Consider the following 20,447-nt stretch of genomic DNA (forward strand, 5'->3'; position numbering starts at 1 on the left):
AGTTAGGAAAGCTATCAGTCAGTTTGAAAACTCTTTTTGGTCTTTTTGGCTTGTAGTAAAGCAAGTGATTAATTTATTAGTATTTTTAATCATTATTACTTTAAAAATTTTCTCCAGTAATTCCAAGTACTAAAATACCTGGTATTCGGCTATATTGCAAACCTGAGTGTACATACAGGAGAATGAAAAATAGTAACTGATGCAAGAATAAAGCAGCTGACATAGCAGAAGTGCTATATCCAGCTGTGGTATATCTCACAAGCCTGGTAAAACCAAGCAATCACATGAAGGCAACTCCAAGTCTCATCAGAGTTGCAAAGATGACTGGCTTCTATCATATTGGAATTCTTGCCTTTTGCTCTAAATCATGCAATATTCACTTAGCTCAGGAAACTGAAACAGTCTACAATATAATTCCACTATTGGGACAATTCATTTGAAGAAGTAAATGGAGCTTCTCAAAAAGATTACACCCCTTAGAGCAATTAAGCTTTTCTTCTTCCAACAGCAGGTTGAGAAAAAAGAGTCCATGTCTTCAAATTGGAAAATTTGAATAATTACTGGAATAGTAATAGGAAGACCCTTTCCAGAAGTCAAGATGTAAAACATTTCTATAACACTACCCAAGACCTGAATTTCCTTTTAATTTCTGCATCTTCTAGTCACTCCCCTGCCCTGCAGTACCTGATGGGGGGAGGGGAAAACGCATACCATAAACCTCAGTTCAGAGAAAGCATCCTTAATGAGAAAAACATTTGAAACTACCATGCATGAGTAGGAAACTACATGCAATTCTACCTATCCATACCTAACTGTTCAGGTCCCCTGTTGTGTATTAAAGAAGAAAAAAGAAGCAAATCAGGAGAATGAATAAAGACTGTAACCATGAAGTTCAATAAAGGGTTGACTATCACAGAATTTGACAAAAATACAGTAAAAGTAGGAAAATAGCAGGAGCAAGATGCAGCAACAAAGCCACAGCATCAAACTGGAAGAAATCAGCATAAGACAGTGTAATATCTGATTTATTCAGCATGCTACACTCAAAACAAACAAACAAACAAAAAGCAAAACACATTTGGTTTGAACTTGATATAGTCATAAAAGAAAGAAACTAAACTGACTTTGCTTATTTAGATGATCTCTCTAACTCAAACAAAGGTGTTTCTGGAAATAGTTCTTGTTACTTTCCTTGAATAGCCAGCAGGCCTGTAACAAAGTATGTTTTGGAGAGTGTTAAGCAGGTATAAGAGCTCTTATTTCACATAAGATAAAGATCCCAGAAACCAGAAGCTGTGGTTATACAGAGACCTCTGACATCCCCTCAGAATCCAAGATTTTGATTAGTGATTGACATAGTGTGATACCTCTATAACACTACACAGTAAGGAATACTTGCCTACAGCAAGTATTCAAAGCAAAATCAACGCAGCTACATCTGCTTGTGCCATTTTAAATTTTCTTATTATGCTTCACACAAACAGAAGGGACATTCACAGGACACCATTAAATAACACTGTAACAGAACACATCCCTTTCTATATTAGCTCCTTAATATCTTCAATATAGCAAAATCCAATACTGTAAAGTGTTAATTTAAGAGTTTTGTTGCTTACTATAGCTTCCTGAGAACCTAATGTTTCACTAGCTTTGTCTCCCTTATCATTACTACCTTTTTATGTTACTGTGTATTTCTACTTTTGGTAGAATATTCCTCCAAAAGAACTGCCTGCCTTTAGAGACATAACACTAAGTGAAAAATTAATGGGCAAAAGAGCTCCTATAATTGAAGCTCAGTATTTTCCAGTAAAAATACACTTTCAGTCCTTACCATTACCATGTTACATATAACTTGCACTCATTATATTCTTGACTATGAGGCAGACTAGACACGTAGGAAAAACATTATTCTTGACTGCAAGAAATACAATAATTACTCCTCATACAGTCTGCATTGTTAACAGCTTAACAGCTCTCCCACATGATATGTTCCTGGAGAAGAAGGTATTTTTCTTGAATATCCATGCAATTAAAAAATGGGATTTTGATCTATAATCACTAGGTTTAAAATAATTACAAGGTATATATGTTTCTTTAAAGTCTGATTTAATATAATATGAAATCACATGGGACATCAGACTAAAAATTGCTATTGCAGTACATAATAATCTGGTATCTCTATGGCAAGAATACCATTGGTATTTATCATCTTACCTTGCCACAAGAATCAAAATATTCTCACAAATGGAAAGTTGTTTTCCATACCATTCACTAGAGTTTATTCCATAAAAATAACTTTAGAGGATACTAGTATTTTTTAACTCTTAGTATTGTAGACACTAATAAGTTTTAAGCAGCAGTCCAATACTTGGGATCTGTCCCATAACTCAAACTCAGTACAACTTTTATTTGATCAATACTATACATATTACATAAACTCACTACTCAAGGTCAGCAGTCAATATTACATGTCTGCAAACAGAAAACATGCTTCTACCATGTTTAATAGTTGCTTATTGTTAAATCTATCTACTTTTGATTCTGCCTTGGGGTTTTTTTTTCCTAAAAACTACTACTACAATAAACACATTTTTACTACAATAAGCTCCTCACAAGAATATTTCAATTTTATCTTTACTATTTTCTCATTTCATTCACATTCCATAATAATCTTCTCCATTTAAAAATACCTTGATATTTCTTGCCTCATCAAGATGAAAACCCCTTATTAGTCTGTTCCTTTCCAAACTGAAATGTCTCATTCTGAATAAAAAGAGGGAAAATATGTGCTATAAAGCTTCCAAATTCTTTTAAAGTGATTCAAGTTGTTTCAATAAATAAAAAGAAGTAAGTAAACATAATAAAAAAATGTCCAAAGTCACCATAAACAGAAAACATTATTCCACAATGACCATAAACTACAATCATTTCTTTGTGCTGTAACACCTGTTTGCATTTTCATTTCCTCTCAGAATATCTTACAACACAAGCTAGTATCCCACAAAATAGGACTCTCTTTAATTGGAAGGGCAAAAGAAGAGATGCTGACTTTGGGAATTTCTGCAAATGTTAAACCAGCAGAAGGTGATATTCTAAGCTGGAATTCATGTTATACATCAGTATATTTACTAATCAGAAAATAGCATGATTTATTTTGTATGTACTGATGCACTGACACTCAGGTTAAATCTAGTTGGCATGAAAATTTGAACAGGAAAAAGATTCCAGAGTCACCATAAGAAAGTGTTAAGAAATCCTAGTCAGGATTTCTAAGTTGTAGTTTTGCTTTAATGTTTAATAAGGTCAAAACCAGCAGCAACACACTTGATATATTAGCAGCCTTCCTGTATGTGTGAGAAAGTTGTGATGAAGGTTCTAAACAGAGGTGAACAGTAATAGGATGAAAGACAATTGTCATATACTGAAATATGAAAGGATCTGCCTAGAATGGTGGAAAAGCCATGAGAACAGTCAAGCAGTGGCAGAGGCTGCCCAGAAAGGTAGGGTATTCTTACCCTTGGAGATTTTCAAGATCTGACTGGGTATAGCCCTAAAGAACTTGGTCTGATCCCATAATTGACTCTGATTTTAACAGGAGACTGAAGAGCAGAGACTTCCTGTAGACCCTTCCAATTTGAATTTTCTGACAACCCTATTATTTTTTGCCAGCTACAAAGAAATAGCTTTCTTCTGCTCTTCTGAAGAACAGTGTTCAGGAAATGGCAGTGACTGGCATCAATACTTCTACTGCAACACCTCTGCATGAACCTTTTTCTCAAGAAACACAGATGTCAAGAAAACACTATGGCCGCCTCATTCATGGTTTATTTTTATATCAGCAACCACTGATGGTTTCCAGGTTCACTCTCTATTTGACAGGTTCTCTGGGCCTTAGCACACACACAAAAAAAAAACCAACACTTTCCTTCTGTTATCTCTGAAGTTTTCTTTTGTATGTGTTCTGAATGCTTCTCAGAAAATTCCCAGTTTCTATTATTCAGCAGATTCAAGATCTATGTTCTTCCTAGTCTTCCTGCTGTAACACTGAATTTCAGTAATTTAGGCTCAACATGCTCTATTGTTTTTAGAAGCCAACATCTCAATCTCCCTGTAGAGTTTTTCACCTGATGCAGTACCTGGCAGCTAGAACAAGGCAAAAAAGGCAGCCTACCTCTCTGCTATCCAAGCACAAGACCAAGCAATAACATCAAACTAGCAGCTGAACAAACAAAACAGGTGCTCTCAGTCACATTGCTATTTGTGCAAATAAACTACTGACTCTGGAGTAAGGACAATATTTATAGCCCTAAGCTTAGGTGTCTTGGTTTTTTGGTAGCACACCAACATACTCAAGAGTTTGCTGTTAATTTCAACATAGACACCGAACTGAGCTCTCCTGCAATTCTGAAACAATTCAGCTTAAGAAATTTGTACACATTTATGCACAGCTATAGATTTCATGTATGCATGTATTCCTTTCACAGCCCACTCATTTATTTATCTTTTTTCTCCTTCACTGTTCTGTTGACAGTATGTATATATTCATTTTCAACACAAAAGACATTTAAAAAGTCTCATGTGGATTTTGAAGTACATTTGATTCTTTAGCACAACATTACATATTAAATTTAAGCTCATATGAACGCCTTAAGTATGCCTACCACCATTCTTTCATCAGAATACTGTATGTTTCAATTTCAAAGCCTATTAGTATATATTAATTAGACCAGGAAAAAAAAAAGGCAATCATAATTACTGGTTTCAATGCCTCCTTTCAGGTCACAACAGAGCCATTGCTTCTGGCAGAGGATTTCTTCAGATACTCAGGAAGATAAATCTTACTGATTACGTACTGGAGTAATAAAATGTCCCACCGACCTCCTTTCAGTACAAGTCAGTTCATGACTTAAGAATATCACTGAAAAGTTTACTACAAGAGGAAATAATATCTTATACACAACTATATTAAGCTTAAAAAAATTAAGCTAAAGAAGAAATCTTAGGTTCTTAGGTTGCTTATCCATGCTGTTTTTCCATCTGAAAATAGAGTTGATAATCTACCAGAGTTTCACGGAAATGCACAACATATAATAATAATACTATTTACACACTGCATTCTGGGCCTACATGAAGGATGAGGACACATGTGAGTAATCATCCACACAAGACAGTAAACTGTTTATACTGTGCAAGTTTCATATAGCTGTGTCCTGCCACTCCCAAGTAATTAGGAGAATACACTCTTACACTTCTATTTTAGACAGAAATTTCAATTCATACCCTTCCAAATGAATGCAAAATTGTCCATGTTATATGGAACAGAGATTAAAAGCCAGTATGTTGCAAGGAACTGAGCTGAACAACCTGTATTATCTCTAAACTTTGAAATGTTGGTCTTTGGCTGGATTTTGTGTTTTGGAGTTCGGTGACAAGGGAGCAGGCAAGAGGAAAAAAGTAGTTTTAAAAACAGGGGTATTAGAAAGGCAAGTCACTTATTTTAGTCTTTTTCCTAAGTGGTTAAAAGAGCTATGCAGCAGCTCCACAACCCTTTTTTATATGTACACCTGGGAAGAATACTGAATCCTGTTACTTTCCTCACTGTTACCCTGATGTGGTTTAGACCAGATGTTTAAATGTTACAGCATGTACATTTTCTTTTCTTCTTCCAAGGCAAAAGCAAAATAAGAGGAATATTTGACTTCACTCCACAAGAGACCTATTTAATAGTTTGGCGGTTATGTAAGTAAAGGTAGCTTGGCTAAGTCAATGTTGACGACATACAGAACGACATGATCCTAATGAGTTGGAAAATATTGGCTCTCATGAGATTCAACCAGATGCTACTGCGCTGAGAAAGCTACTGTATTATTGAATTTCATTTTTATGAGGTAAAATTTATTATTCAACCATTAAGGTATCCCACATGAAATCTTGCATAAAATAGTTTTACAGTTACTTTCTGGAAAATAGATTTTATTTTAACTTTAAGACATCATTTACATGAGGGATTCAATGCCTATTTGATCACCTTCAGTAGAGAAATGTAAGGTCTGCAAGCAATTTTCCCAAAAATACCAGATTAATGGAACCGAACTGTCAACAAAATAATGAACTACCTGAACAGGACAAGGAAAAAGTGGTAGCAAGTTCCAGTTTTCCAGAGTAAACTAAAGCCATGTGTGACTGTGTATGTATTTTCTTGGCAAGCTGAAATGGTTAGAAACAGAGTGTTTCAGGTACTTACTAACAAATAATGGAAAAAATATAGAGTACAATTACTCTATAGGATTAATCATGCTCAAGCTTTGAAAGATCTTAACTAATGCTGTTTTCCTAATATTTTGCTATTTTGCACACTTTTATTTTTTCAATTGTATATTAATAATTGCAATAATATTAACATCTATACATGCAATAAGGTAGAAAACATTATGTATTTCAAATTCGTATTTGTTTCCACATTTATAGTGACAGAAATGCAGAATCAGGATGTTTCACAAGCATAAGAACTCACACTATTTAACTGACATGTAACATGCTGTTGTGCTTGTATACCAAAAGGATTATAAAGTTAAACCGAAACATAAATTTCCAAAGAGTTTCATGTGGATCGAAGACTGCTTTTGTGCTTTTTTTTATTTTAGACGTAATGCATTAAAAAGTTAGTAATGCTTTTTCTTGACCCATGAAAAAGAGCAAAAAGCTGTTTGCAGCTGTTTTAGTTTCTCTTTGTTATGCTGCATTTTGTCACTAGTATTCCCATCTATTTTAAGTTTTCTACACTTTTTGCTCTTGCATAACTGTTTCAGGAAGTATGCATCAATCTTGTATTTAAATTATAATACCTACTCATTCAAGTAGTAAGTTTAACTGTTTATATTATCTCTCTTTTTTAATCTATCTTGACTTCTAAAAATCCTAAAAAGAACTTTTCCCAACTAGACACTTAAATTCATGGATTACAAAAGGTGTAAATGCAATGAAGGGAGCTGAATGCTTTCAGAAGTTTCATTAAATTCCATATAATTTATAATTCATTTATAATTAAAAATTGCTCTTAGCAGAATTAAATCATCTCAAGCTAAGACGGACACAATATTAAACATATTTATAAAAAATGTCTAGAGTAAAAATCATACATCTTTCCTGACATACTCATTTTATCTGTCCTCCACAAGTGCTAAGCTCAGTCAATCACAGTACTGTATGCATCTTTTACTGGAAGTTTTAAGATAAGAGACCTTCCTAATATGTATGACAAATATAAATTTTAAGTAGTACAGGCACTTCATTTTTAAATTCTGTCAGATACCAAACACATACCACTTCCTTTTGAGACTTCAGATTTTTTTAATTTTTTTTTTAGACAGCTTGCCTTTGGGCAATTTAATTAAAAAATAAACTCTCAGGTGATCTAAACTAGGGAATATTTGAGTAAAGTGTCTTTCTCCTAGTAGGAAAAGGTTTCTGAAGAACAAGGAGAGGAAAGTAGATGGGGGACAAAAGAGTGCTAATCTTCAAGCAATCTCCCCTTTCTGGTATTCCATTAACCTATTAGAAAAAAAAAATTGTAGAACATAGAGCTCAGAGAGGTCATTTTGACTCCCTAGACCTACTTCAGCCTCAATAACCTCTGAAATAAGTTTCAGAGCAGGATAAAATTTCTGCTCCAGGTGAAAATTTAGGACAGAACCCCAGATACTAGCAATAAACTCTGTTCAGATGTTTGTGGAAACACAGAGTGCAGAGCTCCCTTTTTAAACCAGATCCATAGAATGTCTTTCAGCCATTACCTAACAAACAGATTCCCAAAGGGGACTTTGTACCTTGTGAGCCTCTCCACAGCAGGTGAAAGGGCCAATAGTCATGTATTCCTCCCAAAGGTTCCCCCCTCTCCTGCAACTCATGCATCTGTACTTGTCTTCCTATTAATTTTTGGTTTTCTTAACTTCTACTGCTTTTCTACGTTAACTCTTTCTACCTGCTTCTTGCTTTATATTCCTCTTCTGCTCTCTTCCCTTTTTATTAGGTGATCCTGTTTCTCCTGGTTTTCTTCCTTTACATTTTTTATTTCTGTTTTCCCCTATATTATCTGCCCCTCTCCTATAGCATATCTTAGCCCATATTTAAAGCCCATATTATAAGTTTAAGTGATGAAACTGGAAGAGACAGCTGTGTTGGAAAAAGCATATAACTAAAAGCCATAGCACAATGACTGCTGAAAAAGATCTTGGCTGAGAGGTTACAAAGGGTTGGGGTACCACTTTTGAGTTCAAGTAATACTGAACTGATGTATTAAGGAAGCCAAACACTCTTAACAGCATCCAGCACAAAGCCCCAACAAAGACAAAGAGCTCAGCAACAACTGCTTCTGTCCAATAATACCCTTCAATCACACACAAAAAGTGGCAATACAGACATAAGCAATTGACAAAGTTGTAGGCTTGGTAAACAAATGGCAAACACATTTGAGACTAGCTATGTATGAGGAGCTACCTAGAGAAGAAAACTTTCAAGTCACGGTATATCAGTGAAACAGATTGCTAGAACAGATCTGGGTGGGTAGCTAATGACTAGACCATTTCCATAGGAGGACACATTTTATTCACAAATTATAAAACAAGCATGATGTTACACTGAGTATCAAGAATGTATAAAATGCTGTGAACTGCCTATAGCAGTCAGATTTGCTGGAAACCTCGGGATAACAGCAGACCATTTTACAAATAGAAGATAAAATACATAAGCCTTTATTTTCAGAATAATGTCATGTATAGGGAGGGCTTTTTTATTTACTTTTAACAGGGAAAAAATCTGGAGACATAGCTGTTTGTCCTGCTAATTAGTTAGAAAGATGGCTTTTAGAAGTTTGAAAATGTAAACATAGAAGAAAATTTGGGCTGCTGTACTCATGAAACACATAGTTTACGATTCTTTGAAACAGCAGAACATAATCAATTATTTTCAAGAAACGGATTCCCTGAAAAATAGAATAAAGTGAAGGTAAGGGAGTCTTTGAGTATATTGTTGCTTTTTCCTGCAAGAACACTACAATTTAATACAAATATAGTCAGAAAAAGAAGAGGAAGGACAGTAAAGAGCAATTTAAAAACAAGTGTTTATACTTTCATTACTTGTAGAAAATTAATCAAAGAAATATTAATCCACAACACCATGGAGATGGAAACCTATTTTCTTAAAGTATTACTTCTGTGCATAGCCAAAACCAAGTTGTGCTCAGATGGAAAACACAATACCATGGGAAAAAGGCAATCTTTTCCTTGAGAGTTTAGGTTACACAAGAAAAGCTCATCTGTTCACCCACAAAGATTCTCAAAGACACAGTGGCAGGAGGGGGAGCCCAAATACCTTGCCAGGCTACTGCCAGCCCCAACACATGAGCCCTGTAAGGCCACTCTGTACCAGCCTAAAAGAGTACTGGGGCATGCAGCAGCAGGCAGGAACTCAACACAAGTAAAACATTCAGCAGCTTTTGTTTTATGTTGGAGAAACTAAGCTGAATGTAAGTAAAAGTGTTTAACAGATGTGCCTTGTTTACTCACAAGTTCCTTACTGACTGCATTATCCTCATAGTTACTTCATTTTAAAAAAAAAGAAGAAAAATGACAAAAGAAAACTTGAAATTTCAACTTCCCTGTGAAAATACAATCAAGTATTTTTAGAGGCTTAAACACATACATGTTACTGTTAAAGTATGTGGAAGCTGACCCTAATTACAAGCATGACTTTCAACAAGGCATGATATTAAATTGAATACAACAGTATTCAAATGAATGTAGGAGGATTACAGAATCAACCAAGCCCAAAATTCAGACAAAAGGATTGACAGCAATCATTTCATAGCCTTGAACACAAAGCTGCCTTCAGTCTAGTTAATGCCAAACACAACTACAGAAGTGTAAAATTTACCAGGTGAAGCGTTAAGCCATGAACAAGAGAAGATCAAAATAACTGCATTATATTGTTCATTTACTTTATTTGAAGTACTTAAAATGTGTGCTCCAGATTTCTATTCTGCACAGATAGTGTTAGCAGAGTTGTTTCACAGTTCATTGCACTGATGGACTGAAACATGTTAAATAATAGAACAGGTTAGTTTGAAACTGTGCAAACCCTAAGAGCATCTGAAGTGATCAAACAACTATATCCTCAGATTGCTCTGTGGTGCGGATTGTAAACCTGCTACCTTTGCGAGTATCAGGACTTGAAAATAAAATTACACAATCCCATTCTTAGGTGACCCACACAGATTGAAGGAATAAAGACAAAAGTGACTTTCATGAAAGAAGAAAAACCTAATCACTTTAAACACTTATTCCAAGGGTTGCAAAAAAATACACCAGTTCTTTTGCAACATTAGATCAACACAGATTTAACTTCAATAAACAGAAGGAGTGAAAAAGAAAAATGGAAAGGATCAAGAAATGCAGAGCTGAAAGACTTCCAGTGGTCTAATCCACCACTCTGCTTCAAATAATGATTTTCTGCACCTAAATCATTCTCCTAATACATTCTCAAAGAGTGGCAATGCTGGATATTCCAAAATATCTGTTATTCTTTTTATGGGTTTATTTACAACAAATAAACAATAACAGCTCTAAATTATTCTAGCCTGCATAGAAATTTAAAAAAAAAATAATTTTCTGGATTACTTGAAAACTCTGGCTTCCTCTGTACACTGGTCAAAATCCTTTATTTATTCCCAAAAATCTATGGGTGTTTTACAAAAGGATGACAGATAACTTTCATTATGTATGTAATCATCACCAACACTTGCATATCTTCAGCAATTTCACAACAGTTAAGTAACATTTATTTATGAAATAATGAGAAACATCTGCAGCCCTTCTAAAGAATTCAATGTATGCCATTGATTAATAAAGCCCTTAATAATCCATTTTCACCTCTGAATGATCCTGAAGTAACAACACTGTACCATATAAGGTTGCAAAAGTGGATGTTTCAGATGAGGGAAGCATGGAAAAATTATCCTGTATGGGAAAATGAAATGCATCCAGAAATTGGTGCCAAGGAGTGAAGCTGGGTGGCTTAGCTTACATCCTGGATTTTAAATATAAGCTATAAATACCCATACACACACACACAAAAAATTCTGTATGTTAGCTACTATAAGTAAAAAGTTGGATTTAAAAGATATAGCTGTGTGGACACTCACTAGCAGTGCTCTGTACCACAATAAATAACCAAAACCAACAAATATTTACCTGAAGTTTGGAAAACCTCATTCAGTAAAGCTTCATTTACCACCACTGAACTGACATTTCCAACAGGATGACACCAGCTCTGATAAATAGTTTGAAGCAGAAGGGTTTGAGCTCTAGTTGCTTGAACTGTCAAATTAGGGAGCTCAAAAATGCATTCTGTTAGTGGGACATGAGCTCGCTTGGTCCTGTTTGAAATAAAAGAGAAACAGAAAATCATCACTCTGGCACATAAAAATAACCCTTTTAAAACTTAGTCACAGAATATTAGAGTACAAGTAGTTTGTAAGGTTGGAACTGTGTGCTTATTGGATTTTTTAGATTAGAGCTGATTCTACTTACTCTGAAATGAAACCTAAATAGGAATTGTTACATGATTTAACTTTATACCTCCCTCCAGAATGTGACAGAAAAAATCATATATTTTTATCTAATTATCCCTTGAGTTGAAAATATCAAATAAAAGAATTCCATGTGCTTCCATCAAAATAAAAGCTACTCAAAATTATGCAGATACTAAAAAAACCTGTTCAAAAGTTGAATGTTCCAGATTTTATTTACAAAGCTTACAGTGCATCACTACATGACATATGGCTAGAGACCCAAAAAACATATAGACAATATTCATACATCAAAATACAAACAAGCCCACATTCTGTATTTTGCTAACAGAGCTCATTAAGTGATTCAACAATTTTTTTTCAATGCCTTATCTTTTAATTGGGGAGGAGCAACAGGAGGAGACAGGCATTCAACAGGGCAAAGTAAAGGACATTTGTTTGGGAAATAAATTCCTCTGTGACAATATAATCCACCATCAACAAGAATGCTTTACAAAAACTATAGCTAAGTCAGTAATTTATTTTTTCTTCCAATAATTTTTTCAATAATTCCAATTTTTTCCAATAATTCTTCCAATATTTTTTCTTCCTTATAATTTGCACACTATTACCTGAAATCAAGCAACAGACTGATTTGCTACATTCAACAACAACTATCAAGGTTCTTTAACTCTCTCAGTTTGAAGCCTTTTCCTGTATCATGTTTTTAACATTATAATTCTTGCCCTAATCACCTCCCACTCCACCACTGAAATGTACTTTTTCTGCTATTTAGCATGATTTTCTCTAATGTCCTACACGGCAAGAGGGCTGGAACTGGATGATCTTTAATGTTGCACCAACTGTTGCACCAAATCTTAACCATTCTATGATTCCATGAAATTTAAATACTGATCCACGTACTAGCTCATTCTCAATCTGGAGCATCTCCTCCATTAGAAAATTTTAGGGACATGTTTAAAGCCCCTTAAAAATAAATAGTAGGTAAATGTTCCACTGGGAATCAGAGCCTCAAATGAGGCAAAGCTGCTGAAACTGCACACAAAATCCATTGGCCCTGAAGAAAAGCATGCTTTACTAAAATGCTCAGGGACTGAAAATGTAAAGACATGCAGACACTCAATGACTCTTCAGATCAGCAAAATCAAAACCTTCCAAGGAACTCTCAGAAGCAGCCATAATACACCACATCTCCTATCTAGGCCCAAAAGAAACTGCTAGCAGCTGTGTAACCTAACGTATGTGAGATAGTACTGGCACTAGAGAGCAGGAGGCTCCATGAATTAAGAAGCAGGCCATTTATGATGCTCAAATTCTAAAACATTCAGCAGCATGAAACGACACAAAATTCGGCAAATAAGGAGTAGACTTCTTGAATATTCTGCATCTGATTGTGAGAGTGGGCCTTCACCATGACAACTGTGAAGAGAAAAATACTGTATCACTTTTCAGACCAGGATCACTATGCTCTAGATGAAGAAGAGAAATAAAATATTCTGCTGCTAATACTTTTGGCCCACAAGTTGCAGATGTGACTTATGAAGCATGGTTCAGAAATAAGAATTCTGAACATCTGAAGACATCTCTCAACCACGGTGTTTACATGGTGGTAGAGCTAAATATAATGTCATCTATTTCAATTTAGACTGCTTTAGACAAGCATTCGCCTCAAGTCCTAAACAGAGCTCCTTCCTTTAATTCCTTGTCAATACCAGCAGGCAGCTGGTAAGTGAAAACCATCTTCTCTGGACCAAGAGGAATTAAGCTCAGTGTTAGATACATACAGTAAAAACAAATATCCACACCTAACACTGTGGTCTAGAACCTTTAAGGTAAATCGAAATACATCAGCACTTGCAGACACAGCAGACAGATATCCATTCATTCAAGACCTGAGGATTACAAATTTAATGTCTCTGGAGGTCACTGTTTCTGCCCACTGCTTATAAAGGGACATTACAACACTTCTCAGCTGTGGATGTCTGCACCACAGATCAAAGTGTCACATAAAGCCCATCCACAAGAGCCATGCTCCGCACTATTTTATTATTAAAATAAAAATTGATTCTTATGGAAGAAGATACTCATGAAAGATTTTCAGAAATTGATGTGAATACAGATGAAGGACAAAGAACAAACAAAAACAGATGTTGCAACCTTCTGCAATAGTAATCAGTATTGTTTAGAATGAGGTTTTCCAACCTCATAAAGCTTGGAACCAGGATTACCTGTCTCAAAAATGCTGAGAATGGGGAGGAAACCAGAAACAAGACTGCCTCTGATTTGCAATTCATTTGAGGCTAATGACACAATTATGCTGCCAGCTTCAAATGCCATTTGCAGAAAAAATCACGAATGAAGGAAAAACATTTCATGTTTATATGGAAGAACTCAGCCTTGTGTTTGGTAGCAGAAATTTCTTTCATATGAACACACACCATGCTCCACAACCCCCCCTGCAAAAAGAGCGGTCTCCTGTTTGAATAAACCCATCTGCCTTTGAAGACTGAATTTACCTATAGGTACAGCCTTTGGTGCTAGAAAAATTAGAAAAATCAAAACTCATTCGAGGCCTTTGAAGAACACATCTCGTATTAAGCCTTGTTTGGTTGGGTTTTGTTTTTGTTTTTGTTTTTTAATTTTGTTTGTTTTAATAGGAGTCACAAACACCAAACAGTGAGCTAGAACAAGGAAGTTATGTATGACCTGTTTGGGGGAACTCTGCATCTCCCACCTGCCTCATCTGCTGACAGCCAAGTACACATCTTTCTGCAGTACATGACCAGACCCCGTTCCAGGCTCACTTCTATCAACTGCAGCACAGCAGGTAACCAAAAGGGTAAGAAATATCTGTACAAAACTCCTGAAGCTCTTCCTGTTCCAGTCTGAAGTTTAAACACACTACAAACCTTTCCTGAAAATGCTGTTATCATAAAAAGTACAAATCATAGAAAATAACGTATCCAAACACATTTGAATTTAGCTGGTGTAAAAAAAAATTTATAAAAAGCATTTTTCTAAACATCAGAAAACTACCTAGTCTGAAAATTAGAACTACTTTAAGGAGAGATGAAACAAAAACTGAAAATAATACCAGTATTAAGTCAAGCACATAAAGAGAGATGCTGCCTGGTTTAAAAAACCAAAACAAGACAAAAAAAACCACTAGTAAAGAAAAACACTTGGACTCAGACACCCAAAAGGAATAAAGAGCCTGGAACATATTCTGATCATTACTACCACACAAATGCACAAGAGGACACGTGATCACTGCCTTGTGGATACAATTACATAAAACATGTGTCCCATTCCAGCTCCTCAGATACACAAGAAATGTTCTGTGCAAATGTACACACATATGCCTGTAGCCACCCAAAGAAAACCTCTGGGTTTTCTTTGAAAAGCACAGGTGGAGACTACAATTCTGAAATTTTTTCTGATGTTCCTCCCAAGTCAGAATTTGAACTTGTTTTCCTAGAATTTCCTGGAGTTCAAACCCAAGCTCAGTAATTTATCAATTCAAGCAAAATAGGTGTGCATGAGTAAAGGAATAGAAAAGGCAAAAAAATGAAAAAGAAAATCCATTCCTGCGAAAGAAAATGGTATACACAATAATTAATTTATTTTGAAATTTAATATTAGATAGACAGCATAACCCACTTCTTTTACACAGAACTGGAGTTGGAAAACTAGCTCTGCATTTTAGGAAAGCTTTAGCTTGCATTACCTAGAAAGAAATGTAATGCATAGTGACATCAGATTGTTTCCTGGTATTCCTTTTTTTTTTAGTCATGTGCCGTAATCCTTTATTATTTATCTCAATATGGAAGTGCACTGTTACATTTTTCTTTTCTGGTATTTTTTTCCTTTTGTTTTACCTTTATACAACATTTTCTCTATTTTCCCCCTTATTTCTGAATACTATTTTGCAGGATTACAACTAAGTATTTCATAATAGTGTTTAAATATTTCCAAAGATCCATTTCCTAATGTAAAATTCGGAAGGAACCAAGAAGGTAAAAAACATTTTTCAGCAAACTTCAGAATGAACATGACTTGACAATAAGTCCATCTAAACACCTTTGTATTAACAAATTAATGTATTTCAGAAGGAATCTGAAGAGCTGGGACAATCACAGCATATAATATAGCAATGCAAAAGATTTTGCTTTAGAAGTCTGACTATTCAGCTAATACCTATTACAGCTACTGTACTAACCTATGCTACATTCAAAACTTAAAAGTTTCATATAAAATTGTCCCTTAGGAGTAGTAACAGCATATGAATTTTTTTTTAACAATATGCAAATTCTACACTTACTGTACTTTAACAATCCCATAGGAATAAAGTCTTCTGGTCCTTTTCAGATACATTTGGAGGAATGGGAATTTGAAAATAAATCCTTTTAGAAAAAAAAAAATCAAGGCGGGGGAAGCATTTTACCATGTGTGCAGCAAATGTTCCTTAAAGGAAATTTTAACTAGACCCAGCTAGTGATGAAAGTACAATTATAATTCAGGATTTATTATAATAGTTTTGAAACACAAATAATGCATTTTAAAGATCTTAAAATGTAAGTTTGCCACCAACCTGCACCTGTTAATATGGAAAATACATCATTAATAAGGTATTGAGCTATATTTAACCAAGTTTTATGACCCAAGAGATATATTCAATAATAAGTGAAAATACAAGTACAAATAAATTTTTTCAGTATACCAAATCAGATCTGTGGTTCTATACTGTATCATTAAATTTGCATTAAGCAACTTCATATCAAAACTCTTCACCTTATTAAAAAAGTTGTAGCACATAGTTTGGGTCTAAAAACACCACTTAAACTGCATTTTGGAACTGCAACAACAATAAGAATAATTATTTCTCGAGTCTTTACATTCAAGAGTTAAGATGCAGTTCTGAACATATGTCCATTTAACTGAACAGGTTAAAAAACTACCAATTCAAACACTCTTCTCTAGGGGAAAATAAATCCTAACTAGCAGGATAGGCTACTCATTAAAGCTGAACTTGGACAAGTTCCAGAATAAATTTAAAGAAATATGAACAAGCAAGTCTTGCTGTGTAGTGGCATGGAGTGAAAATGAATCTGTCCTAATTAAATGATTTTTAAATACTCTTTGGTTGTAGCCAGTTTGCTGACAAACTGTAATACAGACTTGCTGAAATATTTTAATAAATCTGGCATACCATTAAAGAAAATAGTTTTCTTTGCTGTTTTTGAACAAAAACATGAATTGGTCCTTATTATACAGCATGCATAGGCATGAATATAACCAATCCATGTAAGTTCACAGGCCCGTTATGAAATATTTTCAGTTTGTAGACTTTAGAAACAGCAACTCATTCTTGTAAAATCAACACCTCAGAGTGATTGAAAGAATATACTGGTGAACAGCTGGGTCCAGAGGTTTATACAGAGTCCCCAACTGCAAAGCTGGAACCTGCAAGATGTTTGAAAAAATTTGATTTTTGTTATTACTCATATCCTGTACAGTAAAACATGATTAGTTCATTTTTTCCAAAATAACAGAACTGGTAACCTGCTACTAGAACCTAGCAATTGTGCCTTAGAAGAACCTGAATGTAATTTAAATGTCCAAATAATTGCAGTCAGCATTTGCACACCTTTCCTCTTAGGCAACCAGAAAGTGCATGCTGTTTTTATAACACATGAGCAAATGCTTCATCTGCATACCTACAACAAATACATATTTATACTTAATCTGATGTTTGATATTTTATTTTCAAAAACAAAAATTTTGATCCTTTTTCTTAACATTTAAGTAACTATTATTATTATTGTAAAGGAAACAATGTCTAGCTCCTTAATGACCACTATCAAACCTCTAAAGGTACATGTAGGAAGGGAAATGGAAGTATTACTGGTTGAAATGCCAAAATGAAGTCACTATTCACAAAAAAAACCCAACCATATCTCATGTCCACATACACTAACACAATTTTCAGTCTTCAGAGAGCAAATTGCTAGAGGACGCAGTTAGTTACTATCAAAAAACCCCCAAACAATTAAACTTGCTTTAGAACACTTCATTCCAAAAACACCTCCAAGACTGATGTCTTCAACTTCTGCTCTTCTACAATCTTCACTAAAGGCTGCCTGGTATCTGACATCATTTCTGGCACAGAGGAATTTTCAGGAGCTGCAGCTGCCTTGGCTGCTGTAGGAAACACTGTTAATCACACAATGTATTACAAGGGAGAGGACAATGAACTTCAATGTTCACCAATTTTTTTCTCCCAGTAAATCAAAACATTAACTTGATATTTCTGAAAATTTTAGATATGGGATTAGAAGAGAAATATGCTATAATTTCAAAATGGACTTCTGTATAGCTTTTTTAACATAAATTCTGAAATATAAGTTGTCAGTGATGAAAACATTTTTTAAACTGTTCAGTCACATGCAAACTTCAACAAAACTCCCACAGATTTCCTTGAAACAATTGTGAAAACAAAACAATATAGGCAGAGTACAAACTTAAATATCGCTTAGAAAATGAACAGAGGCTATCCATTCTCAATTCTCAATACAGTGTGTGTTTTAATGGAACAATAAAATTCAGCTTTATACAGCACAGCAAAAATGAATGCATATTACAAGAACAAAAACTATGAAATCAAAAAATTTCTAAAAGGAAAAAAATCTTGAAAAAAATCCCTTTTAGGCAAAGAATGCACAACTCTGGACATGTTAGAAACTCTAAACTTGGGTTGTTTTTAAAATAACTATTCATTTTGTATCATCTGGTCATTAAAGTTATGATCATTAGATTAAAAATTATGATTGCTACATGCAAATAATAATACTGGTTTGTAATGCAGCAAGAAGTGAGAAACAGCGACCTGTGCTATGCAACAGCATGAGAAGAAAGTGTGCAAGAAAAAACAAACACCTGAATGTGAAGGTAGGAAAGTTCTTATTCCCCCCAACATGATTTGAGCCTTACAAAGCTTCTGATGAGTCTTTCTACCTGTGGATTAAATGTTTCAGAAAGCAGGCAGGAAAGCAGCCTATGCTTACTTCTGGCTTGGTCATTGCCTATGTGCCTCAAAATCCAACAGATCTGAATTAAAAATCTGTTGATACCAACAAAGGATTGGCGGTTTTCAGTCTTATTTTTGGACACAACATAACCTAAAGTGGCTGTTGAACATCTTAAACCTGTAGCTGCATTAGAGAAACATTTAGGATGTTCAGATCAAATTCAGCTTACTGACTCATCAATGGGACAGATGCTAGGGATTTGAACTGCCATCAAACTGCAAGTGGACATCAGTCACTAACTGCTATTTCTTTCTTTGCAAAAAACTCTTTTTCTAGGCACTAGTTAGCAATTGTCTCCAGAAATAATCAAAGTGACATGATATATATTTTTAATACATTAAAGAATAAAATTACAAGTTCCCTGCTCTGAGGAGATAACAAGCAGTCCTCAGTCTTCTTTATGTATTTTATGTTTTGATGTGTGTAAACCATATATATTAAGCATAAAGTTATATCTTTAAAGAACTGCATCTTCAGAACTCTACAAGGTATAGGGTGGAGATCTGAAAAAAAAAAGGGGAAAAAAATAAACTTTCTTCATGGAATGCCCTCAGTGTGAACTCAGGACCTTTTTTAGTTACTTACACTTTAAACATCCAGTCCTTCTTTACTTCTGCAAGTAACTTTTTTACTTGGATCTATCCTGTTGTTGATGGTGGGTGTTAGTGGGAACAAGGGAAGGGATTTGACAGCTGCATTATGTTCCACAAAATCCAAATATAAAGACCATGAGAAAAATCAGTATTCATCAGAGCAGCCAAAAATCAAAATGTATTACAAACAAAAAAAAGCCAGAAGCAAATCTGGAAAGAAGCAGGGACATTCAATAGGGAAGCACTGGCTTAATGAAGGTAGTGCAAAAGGAATCAATCATGTAAAAAGCAGAGAACTTTTACACCTACATTATAATTGTGTCTTGTATCTTCTCCTGAGAAAAAGATCCTATGAGAAAAAGCAGCAATGCCAAACTAAATGCCAGCCATCATTATCATTTATCTTGTAGGTAAATGTTAGTTGTGGGTGGGGGACAAAGAGGAATCAGCTGAAACTTGCCAGTACTGTAACTAAACAGCTGCAGATGAGCAAAATCACCAGAGATGATCAGGTAAAGGTTGCCAGTGGCCATAAACTTCCAAACCACAAAGATCTGTGTTTACTAAAAGCAAGCATTACTCTTTTTTATAGCTTTTATAAACCCAGTACCATTGCTTTGGATACTACAGTGTATCCAATCTCAGGAGCCACCAGGGTGGTTCACGCTTTGGGGAACTGGCTTCCCACAGTGCAGCCTGCTTTACTGTCTAGGGAAGTAACCCCATCCTCTCCCTTTCCCTCTCCTCTTTCCCCCTTCACACAATCCCAGAAGCAGCAGAAACAGCCATTAAATCAATCCTCTAAATCTGCCACACAGAACCATTTGGTTGCCATTAGCAGGTAAAACAGGGAGCCAGAAGGGCTCAAACATGCTGGTGCTCAGTGAGGAAAACTGCACTGACAAACCCAGTTCAAAGGTCTTTTTGGGAACTAACACAGTTTCAAATTCCTTGCTAAAGATTTAAGGGCTGAACACAACCCCAACTTCAAGTAAACAGCAACAGTAAAAAGATCTCAGTAAAAAAAAAAATTGTCCAAACAGGTAAGTGGGCTATGATTAGGGGGCTTCTGTGACTTTCTTCTACTAAAAACTTTTGTATGTTGTTTATTTTCTTTCATAAATAGATAAAATATTTTTGTGGGAAAAAAGGACACATTTGCACTGAGAGAAAAAAGGTTAC

The 20,447-nt window shown here is 35.0% G+C and overlaps 1 protein-coding gene across 10 annotated transcripts in view; it reads right to left on the bottom strand.

Annotated features, from left to right (window-relative positions):
* The window catches only part of VPS13B (vacuolar protein sorting 13 homolog B), a 434,757-nt gene that overhangs the window by 327,964 nt on the left and 86,346 nt on the right, over nucleotides 1–20,447 (bottom strand). For 6 of the 10 annotated variants that reach the window (XM_077187531.1, XM_077187521.1, XM_077187524.1 and 3 more), the window contains one exon: nucleotides 11,247–11,431. In XM_077187531.1, coding sequence (XP_077043646.1) covers nucleotides 11,247–11,431 — 185 coding nt within the window. The other 4 variants (XM_077187543.1, XM_077187546.1, XM_077187550.1 and 1 more) reach the window with 4 other exon arrangements.

This window comes from Agelaius phoeniceus, chromosome 1 (genome assembly GCF_051311805.1).
Source record: "Agelaius phoeniceus isolate bAgePho1 chromosome 1, bAgePho1.hap1, whole genome shotgun sequence".
NCBI lineage: Eukaryota > Metazoa > Chordata > Aves > Passeriformes > Icteridae > Agelaius > Agelaius phoeniceus.